Raw genomic sequence first — 12,897 nt, 5'->3', positions numbered from 1 at the left:
GTAAGTATAAGATCTAGGATAGTAAGATATACCTTTCCTTTACTTTGTTAGTTAAATAATTAATAGTAAATTATATTTCTTTATACTTTATTAATTTTGAATTATAATCTTCTTATAAGAATTGGACTGAATTGAATTATGTGTTATGTTTAAAACATCCATACATTAATTATATGCGTGTGTATTAAAAATTTTTAATTTTTGTATTTACATTGTATAGAAACAACGTTTTTTCAAATAATTAAGTCTTCCATGATATATTTAAATTTTATTCCAATAGCTACGTGGTTAAAAAATATGTAAAATATATATTTTATAGCATAAATTAACATATCTTGAATGTAAGATTTCATAAATAAAATGGACGATTATGTAAAATATTGTCGTGACAAATATATATAATTTTTATTTATTTTTTTCATGCTTATTATTATAATTTCAATATTTAAAAGTATTAATTTTCATTTTTATTGAAATTATATATTTTTTGTAATATGAAAAGTATAACAGCATATAATCGAATAAAAAAGAACATATCTAGTAATTATAGTGAATTTATACTCTTTGTGACTCGCAACATTTTCTTTCCATAACGTAAATTCACGACAAACAATTATTGATTAAACATGTAACCCTTTCAAAGCAGTTGTAATAGCAAGCTATTAATCAAACATTTTTTTCAAGCTCTATTCCACATTCAATTCTGGCACAATATAGCCATTCGTGAGAGCACACTGCGTGCTTTCATAAAGTGGTCACACTGAAAAAAGGCTAATAATGGATGCTTTCTATTTGGTGACACAAATCGATACGAATCATCGTCCTATTTTTCTTTTTATTGCATGAATAACAAAGACAAGGACGGTGCTTGTGTGGCAGCAAGCGATTGGATTAATTAAATATGTCATGTACAATTTGGAATCGGATACACTGATTCTTTTTGTTATATAATTACTGATAAGGAAAGGGACCCAATTGTCCTCCTCCGATTTTAATGAGTTTTTAGTAGTTAATGAGTTTTTCATTCTACAAATTTTTTTCTATTTCTTACAGTTCCGACGATATTCGCTTCGAAAGAGAAAAATCAATTTTTTTCTAAGAGGTGTTTCACCCCCTAAAAGTGCGTACAGGCACAATACACTTATTTTTGTCTAGAGAATAACATACTAAAAATTCATGCAGTTTTTGTATATTGGGCAGTTGTGAGTATATTGCCACAAGAAAAGAATGGAAATGTAGTAAAAAAATTAATACATAAAGCATTATGAGTAAAATCTTGCTTATTGAATTTGAGTTTAATTCGATATTATGACATTTAATATGCTCAAAATCATGAATAATAATAAGTATATTACTAACGAAGTACAGTATAATATTTTTTTTATCATAACATCCACAGTAGATAACAATCCACACTTATATTTTTGTACAAGAAAAATAATTTTAATATTACAAAATTAAAATTAAAAAATTAAAATTAAAAGTATTTTTAATTTCTATATTTGAGTATTCTAAATCAGTCTTTTCGCTTCTTCCGCAAATTTCAATTACAATTCGGTTACACGATTTTAATTATTTTTTTTTAATCAAATGAACTATATAGAATCCAAATCTGTAAACAAAAAAAATTTTAATAAGAATTTTTCGAGTTATATAAAAAAATCATAAATAAGAGCTTACAAAAAAATGTAAAAAAAATTGATGCACAAAAGTTTTATTCTAAACCTCTATTTATGGCAAAATCTCTTGTTTCAAATACAGAATCTGTAATAAGTCAAACTTGCACAATATACTGATGAATAAAAATTCGGAGTTTTTCTACATACAACTTCTACTACGTAGAACTTTACAACCGTACATATAATCATACGTATCAACCATACAAGTGCTAATTATGGTTTAGATGCAATTAAAATTGTCGCTTAGTATTTATCCAAAAGATCCGTAGCTGTACATGCACACACACACACACACACACACACACACACACACACACACACACACACACACACACACACACACACACACACACACACACACACACACACACATTTAAATTTAATATATACTTTAAAAACAAATAAATTAATTGTAATGTTACAATGGCACACAATGCCACTGTAACATTATGATAACATATTAATTTATTAATTATTTATTTATTGTTCAAATTTTAAACAATATATTTTTCTATATGATTTCCATATATCCATTTATAACATTTTCTATATTTCATGACATGTAACTTTTATCAACACTTATAAATAATAAAACTCTATTCACATATATTCTCACTTAATTAAGATGCAAAAACAACGTGATTAAAATACAATATATTTTCGAATAAAAAAATCTGTTATGTTGAAGCACTTTCACGAATCTTTCCGTTCATGACACGCAATATTCACTCAGACTTCAAGCAACAGAAACTCTCAACGAGCAAATATATCGATTAAATATATGCCCCTTTCAGAGCTTTGTACATGAACTGACATTTTTTTTTGTGTAACGAGTAACCAATCAGAAACAATCCGCATTTTACGTTATACGGAATTGAATGTGCTCATTGGTTACGCGATACACGTTTCGAAGAAAATATCAGTCCATGTGAAAACCCTTTTTAATGTCAGACCGATAACCAAACTCTTCGGAAGATTGGCGCAGGCGCTTCTTTATATTACAGTACAATGAATTGTCTATCCGTGGCAGTATATTGTGAGCTCTCGTGCAGTGACCATGTCAAATTCAAAACATGCGCCAGAAAGAGAAACACCGGAAAAACATATCGATTACTGTTTACAATTTAATCGATGGTTTCTCAAACCAATCGGTGCGTGGCCACAAATAAATGCACCGAGTCTAGGGTGCAAAATCATGATATTACTGCAAATTTTCATTTGTTCAAGCATACTAATAGTCACAACGATACCATGTATCTTGTATGCGTTACTTGAAGCAGAGAATATTCAACAAAAACTGAGTATCATAACACCATTGGTCAACAGATTTATTAGCTCGATGCATTACTGGGTATTGTTAAAGCGCAGCGATGATATTCACAAATTAATACGACATATGGAGACAGACTGGAATCTTATGCAAAGCGTCGGCGAACGTGAAGTGATGCTGCAACATGCCAAGTTTGGCCGTTTCGTTACTATAATCTGTGGAATAATGATGCAGGGCAGTTCCCTATTATTCGGCTTAGGGCAATCGATGAGAACTACTACTATCATCATCGGCAACGAGACTTTTACAACGCATGCGACGACGTGTCCGATTTACAGCAAAATCATCGATACGAGATTTACTCCTCTAAATGAAATTGCGATAGTTCTACAAAACGTGATAATATTAATACTAAGTTTCTGTACTGCCGGTGGTTGCTGTCTGGCTGCTGCCTTCGCGATACATGCTTGTGGTCAGTTAAACGTGCTATATGCGTGGCTACATGAATTAATTGAAAACCAAACGGAGGAAAATCATAAAGTAGAACAAAAACTGGCTGCTATCGTAGAACATCATCTAAGAATATTGAGGTATTTCAAAACAGACACTCGGAAAAAACATACATATTTTCTAATACTCTATAAAAAAGTTCTAAATTATCAATTAAATTAATAATTAATCATTTAAAGACCAGAGGTTCACATTAAAATTAGGCTAAATTTATTTTCTTTTTCTTATGGATTACTAAAAAGGAATTTATTGTCAATTATATTCATGAAAAGATATGTTTAATCAGTTTAATGTGGATGACTTATTTATAAAAAAACTGAACTGTTATATATATTTATACGTTTCAGTTTTATATCACAACTGGAAAGTATTATGCATAAACCAGCTTTTGTGGAATTAACGGGATGCACAACAATAATGTGCTTGCTTGGATATTACGTTGCTACGGTACGTTATAGATGTGAGAAAATGCAAATTTTATTTTACACAAATAAATATCACTTATTTACGAAAAATCGAACATCGTTACTATTACAAAATGTGTATTAAAAACGATAAATTATATAATAGAGCTCATTTTAAATTTTACATTGTAAAAACCATTTTGTATTTGTATTAAAATCGGTCATTGGCAAGGTATTATGTTGGATTTTTTATATACTCATATGTTAATTTAACGTGAAACGCCTTACATTATTTGAACATTTTGTGTTAAATTGACATTCAACAATTATTAATATCAACAATTATTAAAGAAATATAATTCACAATAGAAGGGTGAGCATATAACATAAACATATAACATAAACATAACATAGCTTGAAAACGTAAATTCTAAGATAAATAAAATTTAGGAATTAATGCAACATATTATTATGAATGTTAATATTCTTCAAGAAATATATCTTCAAAATTTGTCTTAAAATTGTATCAAAAATGTTTTTTTGTTTTCATTTTTTTACATAATTTCATTTTTTACTTTCTCATATAATACATGTTATATTTACATAAAAATTTGAATGGATTATTGGGCACCTAAAATACGTTAAATTTAGTACAAATTTTTTCTGCGTAGATTTGGGAAACACTTGATATAATAAAACTAATATCTTACCTTTTTATATATTTATCAATGAGTTTCAATATTTTTATATTCTGCTACATCGGAGGAATTGTCACAGAACAGGTATTACGTGGAGATTCAAATACTGAAACAAAAAAAATCACGTTTTAATATTTTCTTAACAATGTAGTCTAAGAGTATTTTAAGAGAAGAGGAAAGTGTAATATTACACATTGTAATAAAAAATTTTTTATTAAATTATAATTTTTTAAATGAAATTGTCTCATTTTTAACAAATTTAATTATTTTTATTTTCTTTCACGTGATATTAATCTATCTATAAATTATCAAATTATTACTCATACAAAATTTTATGTTAAATTAGTGCAAACTTGTCGGAGAAATGGCATATATGACTGATTGGTATAATTTACACCACACAATTGCACGTGATCTCATTCTGATTATTGCCCGATCGAATAACATAGTTAAGATAACAGCGGGAAAATTATTTCATTTATCCATCGCTACTTTTGGTGATGTAAGTAATGCAGATATTCGTTGTGTGTTTTGTGTGTGTGTGTGTGTGTGTGTGTGTGTGTGTGTGTGTGTGTGTGTGTGTGATTAATAAAAAATTAATAAATTATATAATATTTTTTAAATTTCAAATGATTATTTTATGAGAACCGCATTTAATTAAATTATGTACAAAACATTCATACATACAATTATGATATTCGTGTATATAATTTAAGACTTCAAATGTTAATAACTCTATATACCTAAATTTATAACTTATGGAATGTGATACATATCATTTTTGCTTTCTACAAAAACAAATATCTTGTTTCAGGTAATTAAAACATCGTTCGTATATTGCAATTTTTTGCGAACAATGACTATGTAAAAGTTATATGAAATATAAATTAAAAATATATAAAAATTATATATTTTATATAGAAAATATATAATTATATATATAGTCTGAAAATAATATTTAATTGTTGCACTGAAATTAGAAATCACTGCCCTCAGAAATATTAATATATCGAGATTTTCAGGAATCGTTTATTATCATTTTGCTTCCTGCGAGCGAGCATAAATTGCTCAACATTCCCTGTTAAAATTCTAATTTTGATCTTATATTCTTATAATATAATATAATTTGTTGAAGCAAAATATTCAATGTTATTCATGTACATACAAACCTCTCTCTCTCTCTCTCTCTCTCTCTCTCTCTCTCTCTCTCTCTCTCTCTCTCTCTCTCTCTCTCTCTCTCTCTCTCTCTCTCTCCCTCTCCCCTCCCATCTCTGGAGAAAACATAATCAAATATCAAATATGTGTACATAAGTAATTATGTAATTGTATAAAATATAGAAAAAACTTCAAAGAGAATAAATGTCCTATGCATATACTATATGGAACATCTACACGCGCAGCAAAAGTAAATTAATAAAGAACATCAATGATTATATTAAAATTGACAGTATGAGTCATTAATATACCTTCAATGACACATATTATGTAATATTTTATAATTTTTTTCATGATGTTATGAAAACTCGAACCATATTTTTAAATTATTTTGTTTGAAGTTCTTACAGAATCTATAGTACTAAACTTTCGATAATATGGTGATGAATAAAGTTCGAAGTTTTTTTACAATTAGAATCCTACCAACTGTATATTGGAATTTTTTCGTGAGTATATGTGAATAAGATATATCTTTCCTTTGTTTTGTTAATTAAATAATTAATAAATTACATGTTTCTTTCATTCAACTTTATTAATTCTGAATTATAATCTTCTTATAAGAATTGGTCTGAATTGAACTATGTTATGTTTAAAATATCCACACATTCAATTATATGGATGTATATGACTTACAATTTCAAATTTTTGTTTTTGCATTGCGTAGAAGTAACGCTTTTTTTCAAATAATCTTCTGTAGTATATTTAAATTTTGTTCCGAATAATACCTATGTGATAATGTGATACACGGTTAAGAAATATGGAAGATATATATTTTATAGAATAAATTAACATATCTTGAAAATAAGATTTCATAAATAAAATGTGGATGATTATGTAAAAATTGAGATGTCGTGACAAATATATATACTATATAATTTTTTATTATTTTTCTCATGCTTATTATTATAATTTCAATATTTAAAAAATACTAATTCTTATTTTTATCGAAATTATATATTTGTTCTTTTTTACAGTATAAGAAATATGACTGCACATAATCAAATATAGAAGAACATAATTGATAGTCACATCACATTCATTCTACGAGTTTATCTACTCATGACACGCGATATTCTCTTTCCACAACTAGTACTGTAAATTCGCGACAAACAATTATTGATCGGATTTGTGATCCTTTGAAAACAGTCGTAATAAGTTGTTCATCGAACTTTTTCGAAGGTTTGCTCACGCTCTACTTCACATTCAACTCTGCACAATGCAACATTCGCGTGCATTGCGTGCTTTTATAAAGTGATTATACTGAACATAAATTGGTAGGAAACGTTGAAGTGAATAAGCATGACAATTACAGTTTATCGGACAGATTAAAATAATTTTCTCCTAAATTATGAAAACTACGTATCATTTACTAATTTATTTTATAACAAAAGAACATTTCGTTATATAGCTATGTTTCAGTATTTACATATAACATACACATGGAAAGCAATATGTATAAAGTTTGTTTAAATAAGTATTGCAGCATTTTTATAATATACTATATTTTATAATATAATAAATTATATATATATATATATTATACATATGTATATTAGCAGTACATTATAACTTTTTCATAATTATAATATGTTAAAATTATTTTTAAAATTACAAAATTAAAATTTAAAAAATTTATTTTTTTTTCGCAAGAAAGCAATGAATTTATATTTTCTATAATTAAAACAATTGTAAATTGTAATTTATAATAAGTAATATTAATAATTTTATGATTACATTTTATGCTGTACATACCTATAACTTAATTTGAGTCCCATTATTAAATGCACATTTGAAGCAATCATTTCACAAGCATATTGTATTGTACTGTAACACAATTGATCATTTAATTTGGGAACAAGTTTCATTTGTGTATCGATTAGAGAAAAGTTTTACCCTTTTCCTTTAGAACAAATCAATATAAGCGCAGATATCATGTTATTCAACTCCCTTTATTCTGAACGGATAAGCTAGACAAATAGAATAGATAGAGAACAAAGATAAAACTATCACAAACAGATAAGTTCTTATGTCCGCTGTTTTAAATAAAAATACAAATAATTTGTAATAAAATTATTTCAATACAGTAATAAAAAAGACGAACGAATTGCGTGACGATGTGACCCAACAATCTATTACTCTCGCCGTCTATCTCAATGAATTCACTACCACTTCAATTTGCTTTTGCACTGTAAATATCGATTACTTAAGAGACGTATGTATTAAACGAAAGTATAGTTAGTACACCGCGCACGCGTTACTTTCTGACTATTATCCTATGTGCGTTTCGAGTATCATCCGTGCGATGATATTATTCAATCGTGTCTGTACGCTCGAGAAGCGAACATGAAGAAACTTCCACAGAACTCGCCGATCATATTTAATTACATAGAGAATATGGAATACAGCATACAGCCAATTCGTTGGCTGCTAAAGCCGATAAGTGTTTGGCCAGTGATGGACTCATCGATTACGGAGAAGATCTCATCAGTGGTATTACTGATAACATGCATTTTTTTAATCGTCAGCATATTGGTGCCTTGCGCATTGGCTATATTCCTGGACGAGACTAAGGATGTAAATATGAAGATACGTGATTTTGGACCGCTCAGCAACTGGATGCTGGCGAGTCTCAAATATACCTCGTTGCTAGTACATGTCGGCGACATACGTCAATGTATCAAACATATCGAAACGGATTGGCGGGCCATAACGAAGTTCGAAGAACAGGAAATGATGCTGAGGAATGCCAGGATCGGTCGTTTCATCGCGATATTCTCCGCAGTATTCATACACAGCGGCGTATTCTCGTACAGTATTTTCCGAGGAATGACGTTGAGCGAGTCCGTTGTCAAAGGCGATAACGCGTCGGAACGTTCGCTGCCTTTTGCTTTCTATAATAAGATTCTGGATACCACGACGAGTCCAATGTACGAGATAGTGTTTATAATACAGTGTCTATCCACGTTCGTTGTGAATTCTGTAACAGTAAGCGCTTGTTGTCTCACCTCCGTCTTCGTACTGCACGCCTGCGGTCAGTTAAAAATTCTGATGTCTTTGCTGGATAGTCTGATCAACGAAAGAAACGAAAAAACAGACTCTTCACAGCAAAAGTTCGCCGTCATCGTTGAGCATCATTTAAGAGTACTCAGGTAAAAATAGCAAATTTTCTGCATGTAATAGATGTCAAATATTTTTTTCTTGCCTTCATTTTAATTCTGTGTTAAATGTTGTGTGAATAAGACATTGATTTATTAGTAAATAAATATACGCTGAGATATCTAAGATAACATTAATCTATATATGCATAAGAAATGGATGTTATTTGATGTATAAATACATATATTATATTATTATATATGATATTATAAATACATATATATATTATTCCTAAACATATATTTCTAGCTTTGTATCTCATATAGAGAAAATTACGAATGTAGTTTGTCTTGTGGAAGTAGGAGGATGCACGCTGCACATGTGTCTGTTGGGTTATTATTGTATACTGGTACGCGTATTGTGAAATTTGTTTGCTGATCATTGCCTATTACTCGAACGAATTAGAGAATCTTTTTTAGGATTGGAACCAAAACGAAAAAGAAGGTATAGTGGCATATGGTATAATATTGATCTCGGTTACTTTCAACATCTTTATATTTTGTTACATCGGAGAGATTCTTTCAGAACAGGTAACGACAATGCCTGTTGAAAATATCAGTAATTTTACGAATAATTTGCGACCGATAAGAAATTAAATTATATATTAATAGTTAATTTCCTGTGTGAGTTTTATCAAAACGCGATATTGCCACGAGCGTATTGTCCGATTTAATCGTAATATAACAGTGTGGTCAAGTTGGTGAAATTGCTTACATGACAAATTGGTATTTATTACCCGGAAATACAGCCCTCGATCTAGTTTTGATCATTTTAAGATCCAGCATTGTAGTCAAAATCACTGCTGGAAAGATGATTGAGCTTTCTCTTTCAACATTCGGTAATGTAAGTATACAAAATGTATTTTTCAAATTATAAATGCGTAGTTTATAGAAATAGTATTTTAGATACGAATTTTATATATTATAGGATGTCTGATAATTATTGAAACAACATTCGTGAGTAGGTAGAGCAGACTAAACTAAATCGTCCGATAGTAAATTTGATTCAGTTTAATCAATCTACATTTTAACATATCGTTGTATCAATAATTATCAGACTATGTATGTGTATATATATATACAATATATATATATATATATATATATATATATATATAATTATAGTTTGTAAAGATAATTAGAAAATTGTTTAACTATAGTCATTAAAAATTAACTTTTTAAGTCACAGTGACAGAATGATTAATGACTACCTTTCAGGTAATTAAATCCGCGTTAGCGTATTTAAATATACTTCGTACTCTCATTACGTAAATAACTTTTTATACATACAATAGATTGTAAACAATGAATATAGTGTGTAATTGAATAAATAAATAACAATATTGTCGTAATAATATTTTGCATGTCATATTTTTAAGTAAAATTTATTTTTACTTTATCTGTATCTTCTATCTTAAATTTGCTATGTATTCCAATATACATATTATGATTAATTTCCTTAATAAAATTGATCTTACTCGCAGACGTGATTCTCAATGTAAATGCGTGCTTAAAACTGTCCAGTATACGTAAAACTTCAGACCTAAATATCGATTACGCGCTGTTTCTACCTGTTGCCGAGGCAGCTGCACATTATCACAATAATACACGACAATACATTGTAAGAATCACTCGTTGTATCATGTACTGTTCAATGTCTGCGCACGCGCTGATCATTACTACCGCGTGTACAACAGCGAAGGGATAGCTTCAGTAAGTTGGTTACCTTCGTCAGAAAACCATGGAGGATGATCTAGCAGATAATTCTAGCATCTCTCCGTACTTAGTCAATAAATACAACGAATATAGTATCCAGATAATACGTTGGATTCTCAAGGCAATTAGTGTATGGCCGCGTTCCGCCAATGCCTCACTTATCGAAAAGATCCGTTCCGATTTCGCGATATTTATATGTTATTTCCTAATAATTATCACCATGGTACCTAATGGTTTGAGTATGTTCATCGATTCGCAGATGTCCTACGAGACCAGGCTACAAAATTTCGGTCCGCTCACCTTTTGGTTCATAGCAATGGTGAATTATTCCTGCCTCCTGATGCACGTTGACGATATACACAATTGTGTGGAACACGTGAAAATGGATTGGCTGATCATCAGGAGATTCGAGGATCAAAAAGTGATGCTAAAGAGCGCCAAGTTAGGTCGATTCATCGCAGGTTTCTGCGCCGTGTTCATGCACTGCGGTGTATTCTCGTATAATATCGTCCAAGGTCTCTCCAAGAGTATCCTGTACATGGAAAATAGCAGCATAGTAGTTCGCGGATTACCCTATCCCTTCTACAACAAGATTCTAAACGTGCACTTCAGTCCGGCATACGAGTTCGTGTTTTTTCTACAGTGTCTTTCATCCTTCGTCGTCAACTGCGTTACGGTCGCAACATGCGGCTTGACAGCGGTTTTCGTGATGCATGCTTGCGGCCAAATGAAAATCATGATATCCTGGCTTGAAAATTTCATTGACGATAAAAAAGAGGAAAGGATTTCTTTAAGGCAAAGATTTGCAATCATCGTGAATCATCATTTAAGAATCTTGAGGTGAGCTATCTTCTTTGAGCTATCTATCTTCTATGGCTCTTTCAATATTTTTTAATTTGCGCTATCATCAAATCTAATCCAACTCAATGATAATAGTGCAATATAATTAATGTCAGCAAAATTTTTTAAATGCAAATGTTTAATTTATAATATCTACATGTTTTTAATTTATGATATTCTATTTTTTAATGCAAAAGTTACATAATAAATGTTGTATACTTGATAAAATTAAAATTGCTGGAAAATAATTATAATCGATCGTGATCTCTATATTTGCAGTTTTGTATCTCGTACAGAAAAAATTATGAATGTAATATGCCTTGTGGAATTAATTGGATGTACTATGCATATATGTTTGTTAGGGTATTATTGCATTATGGTATGGAAATTATTTCGGAATATATGTATATACTTTATATTATTTCGTTCAACTCTTCGCATTTCTAACTCTTAGCTATATACGTCAGACTTAATGTCTCTTTTAGGATTTTATTGATGGCAATCATCAAAGTATCTTATCACATTCGATGGTATTATCTTCGATTACTTTTAATATTTTTATATTTTGTTACATCGGGGAAATACTTTCTGAACAGGTAATATTTAACAAACTTAAAAATTTAACAGTAAGAAACTGTACACATAAAAAAATTATGACGTTATTTTCTAAATTCTATAGAGTGGGATCTCACTTTAAAGAATAAAAATGAAGCCAGTCTTGAATCTCTCTTTCACTCTTTAGAGTGAGATTCAGTCTAAAAGTTTTAAAAAGTATAATATACATTCATGAGATCGAGATTTATTTATGTATTGAGGAATTTATTAAGATGCAATATCGCTGGTTTCTTTAATCGAATTATAACAGGTATACGAAACGGCCTTTAGGGCGAACAGATTGGTAAATCTGCCTATATGACAAATTGGTACCTTCTGCCTGGAAAAACTGCCCAGGGGCTCATTCTGATAATTTTAAGATCCAACGCTGTCCTCAAGATAACTGCCGGAAAAATTGTTCAGCTCTCATTTTCCACTTTCGGTGATGTAAGTAAGCAAAAATACATTATACAATTTATGCATATAAAATATATGCAACTTATATATTTGAATAAAGAATAGTATAGTTTTTGTATTATTGAAATTTTATCTGTGTAACATTCGAGTAATATAGTTGTACAAAAGTTTTAAAATACAAATATTTCTACAAAAAATAATCAATTTTTAAACGAAGATAAGTGACTTCTAATTGCTTTAGGTAATTAAATCTGCATTAGCATATTTAAATATACTTCGGACTGTACTGCTTACGTAAATAATTACAACTTTGGCATGAAAAAATAACAATACGCAAAATAGACAGTAAATAGCATTATAAAATAAATATAGATATTTAATAAAAATTTTATGTAATAT

General features: G+C 29.4%; 3 protein-coding genes and 1 long non-coding RNA gene across 45 annotated transcripts in view; 3 read left to right on the top strand and 1 right to left on the bottom strand.

Moving 5' to 3' along the window:
* The window catches only part of LOC147909995 (uncharacterized), a 200,825-nt gene that overhangs the window by 70,805 nt on the left and 117,123 nt on the right, over window positions 1-12,897 (bottom strand). For 13 of the 33 annotated variants that reach the window (XR_015544914.1, XR_015544918.1, XR_015544920.1 and 10 more), the window contains 2 exons: window positions 10,948-11,179; window positions 4,574-4,667 (listed from right to left, as the gene is read on the bottom strand). This is a non-coding gene — a long non-coding RNA (uncharacterized LOC147909995). Of the gene's footprint in view, window positions 1-4,035; window positions 4,668-7,528; window positions 7,615-7,669; window positions 7,791-10,947; window positions 11,180-12,414; window positions 12,485-12,897 lie in introns of those variants that run through there. The other 20 variants (XR_015544904.1, XR_015544907.1, XR_015544910.1 and 17 more) reach the window with 7 other exon arrangements.
* On the top strand, window positions 113-7,241 carry LOC105148410 (4-vinylanisole receptor-like). 3 transcript variants are annotated; one of them, XM_087405756.1, is made up of 5 exons: window positions 113-3,539; window positions 3,807-3,906; window positions 4,535-4,645; window positions 4,908-5,063; window positions 5,376-7,241. In XM_087405756.1, the coding sequence occupies exons 1-5, from the start codon at window positions 2,737-2,739 to the stop codon at window positions 5,427-5,429; spliced, it is 1,224 nt and encodes a 407-aa protein (XP_087261882.1). In that variant the 5' UTR covers window positions 113-2,736; the 3' UTR covers window positions 5,430-7,241. The 3 variants fall into 3 exon arrangements, with proteins under 3 accessions (XP_087261882.1, XP_087261881.1, XP_087261880.1); XM_087405755.1 differs by lacking the exon at window positions 4,535-4,645; XM_087405754.1 differs by lacking the exon at window positions 4,535-4,645 and having other exon boundaries at window positions 4,908-7,241.
* Window positions 8,119-10,286, top strand: LOC147910002 (odorant receptor 10-like). Of its 5 annotated transcripts, none has more exons than XM_087405692.1 (5): window positions 8,119-8,925; window positions 9,182-9,281; window positions 9,352-9,462; window positions 9,709-9,775; window positions 10,150-10,286. In XM_087405692.1, exons 1-4 carry the CDS (start codon window positions 8,120-8,122, stop codon window positions 9,748-9,750), a joined length of 1,059 nt encoding a protein of 352 aa, XP_087261818.1. In that variant the 5' UTR covers window position 8,119; the 3' UTR covers window positions 9,751-9,775; window positions 10,150-10,286. The 5 variants fall into 5 exon arrangements, with proteins under 5 accessions (XP_087261818.1, XP_087261816.1, XP_087261817.1 ...); XM_087405690.1 differs by having other exon boundaries at window positions 9,620-9,775; XM_087405691.1 differs by lacking the exon at window positions 10,150-10,286 and having other exon boundaries at window positions 9,544-9,726.
* On the top strand, window positions 10,418-12,884 carry LOC147910001 (odorant receptor 10-like). Of its 4 annotated transcripts, none has more exons than XM_087405671.1 (5): window positions 10,418-10,777; window positions 10,907-11,487; window positions 11,767-11,866; window positions 11,973-12,083; window positions 12,373-12,884. In XM_087405671.1, exons 1-5 carry the CDS (start codon window positions 10,673-10,675, stop codon window positions 12,601-12,603), a joined length of 1,128 nt encoding a protein of 375 aa, XP_087261797.1. In that variant the 5' UTR covers window positions 10,418-10,672; the 3' UTR covers window positions 12,604-12,884. The 4 variants fall into 4 exon arrangements, with proteins under 4 accessions (XP_087261797.1, XP_087261795.1, XP_087261796.1 ...); XM_087405670.1 differs by having other exon boundaries at window positions 10,420-11,487; window positions 12,373-12,528; window positions 12,740-12,884; XM_087405669.1 differs by having other exon boundaries at window positions 10,419-11,487.

This window comes from Acromyrmex echinatior, chromosome 4 (genome assembly GCF_024713525.1).
Source record: "Acromyrmex echinatior isolate Ae372 chromosome 4, ASM2471352v2, whole genome shotgun sequence".
Lineage (NCBI taxonomy): Eukaryota > Metazoa > Arthropoda > Insecta > Hymenoptera > Formicidae > Acromyrmex > Acromyrmex echinatior.
This window is presented reverse-complemented; position numbering and strand designations above follow the sequence as displayed.

Bases quoted from the DNA above. Each gene is read 5' to 3' on its own strand.
- LOC105148410 (XM_087405756.1), top strand. From the start codon at position 2,737: ATGTCAAATTCAAAACATGCGCCAGAAAGAGAAACACCGGAAAAACAT. The intron at 3,907-4,534 runs GTACGTTATAGA...TTTTCTGCGTAG, and splicing joins TTGGATATTACGTTGCTACG to ATTTGGGAAACACTTGATAT. The intron at 5,064-5,375 runs GTAAGTAATGCA...ATCTTGTTTCAG, and splicing joins CCATCGCTACTTTTGGTGAT to GTAATTAAAACATCGTTCGT.
- LOC147910002 (XM_087405690.1), top strand. From the start codon at position 8,120: ATGAAGAAACTTCCACAGAACTCGCCGATCATATTTAATTACATAGAG. The intron at 8,926-9,181 runs GTAAAAATAGCA...ATATATTTCTAG, and splicing joins CATCATTTAAGAGTACTCAG to CTTTGTATCTCATATAGAGA. The intron at 9,463-9,619 runs GTAACGACAATG...GTAATATAACAG, and splicing joins GAGAGATTCTTTCAGAACAG to TGTGGTCAAGTTGGTGAAAT.
- LOC147910001 (XM_087405669.1), top strand. From the start codon at position 10,673: ATGGAGGATGATCTAGCAGATAATTCTAGCATCTCTCCGTACTTAGTC. The intron at 11,488-11,766 runs GTGAGCTATCTT...CTATATTTGCAG, and splicing joins CATCATTTAAGAATCTTGAG to TTTTGTATCTCGTACAGAAA. The intron at 12,084-12,372 runs GTAATATTTAAC...AACGGCCTTTAG, and splicing joins GGGAAATACTTTCTGAACAG to GGCGAACAGATTGGTAAATC.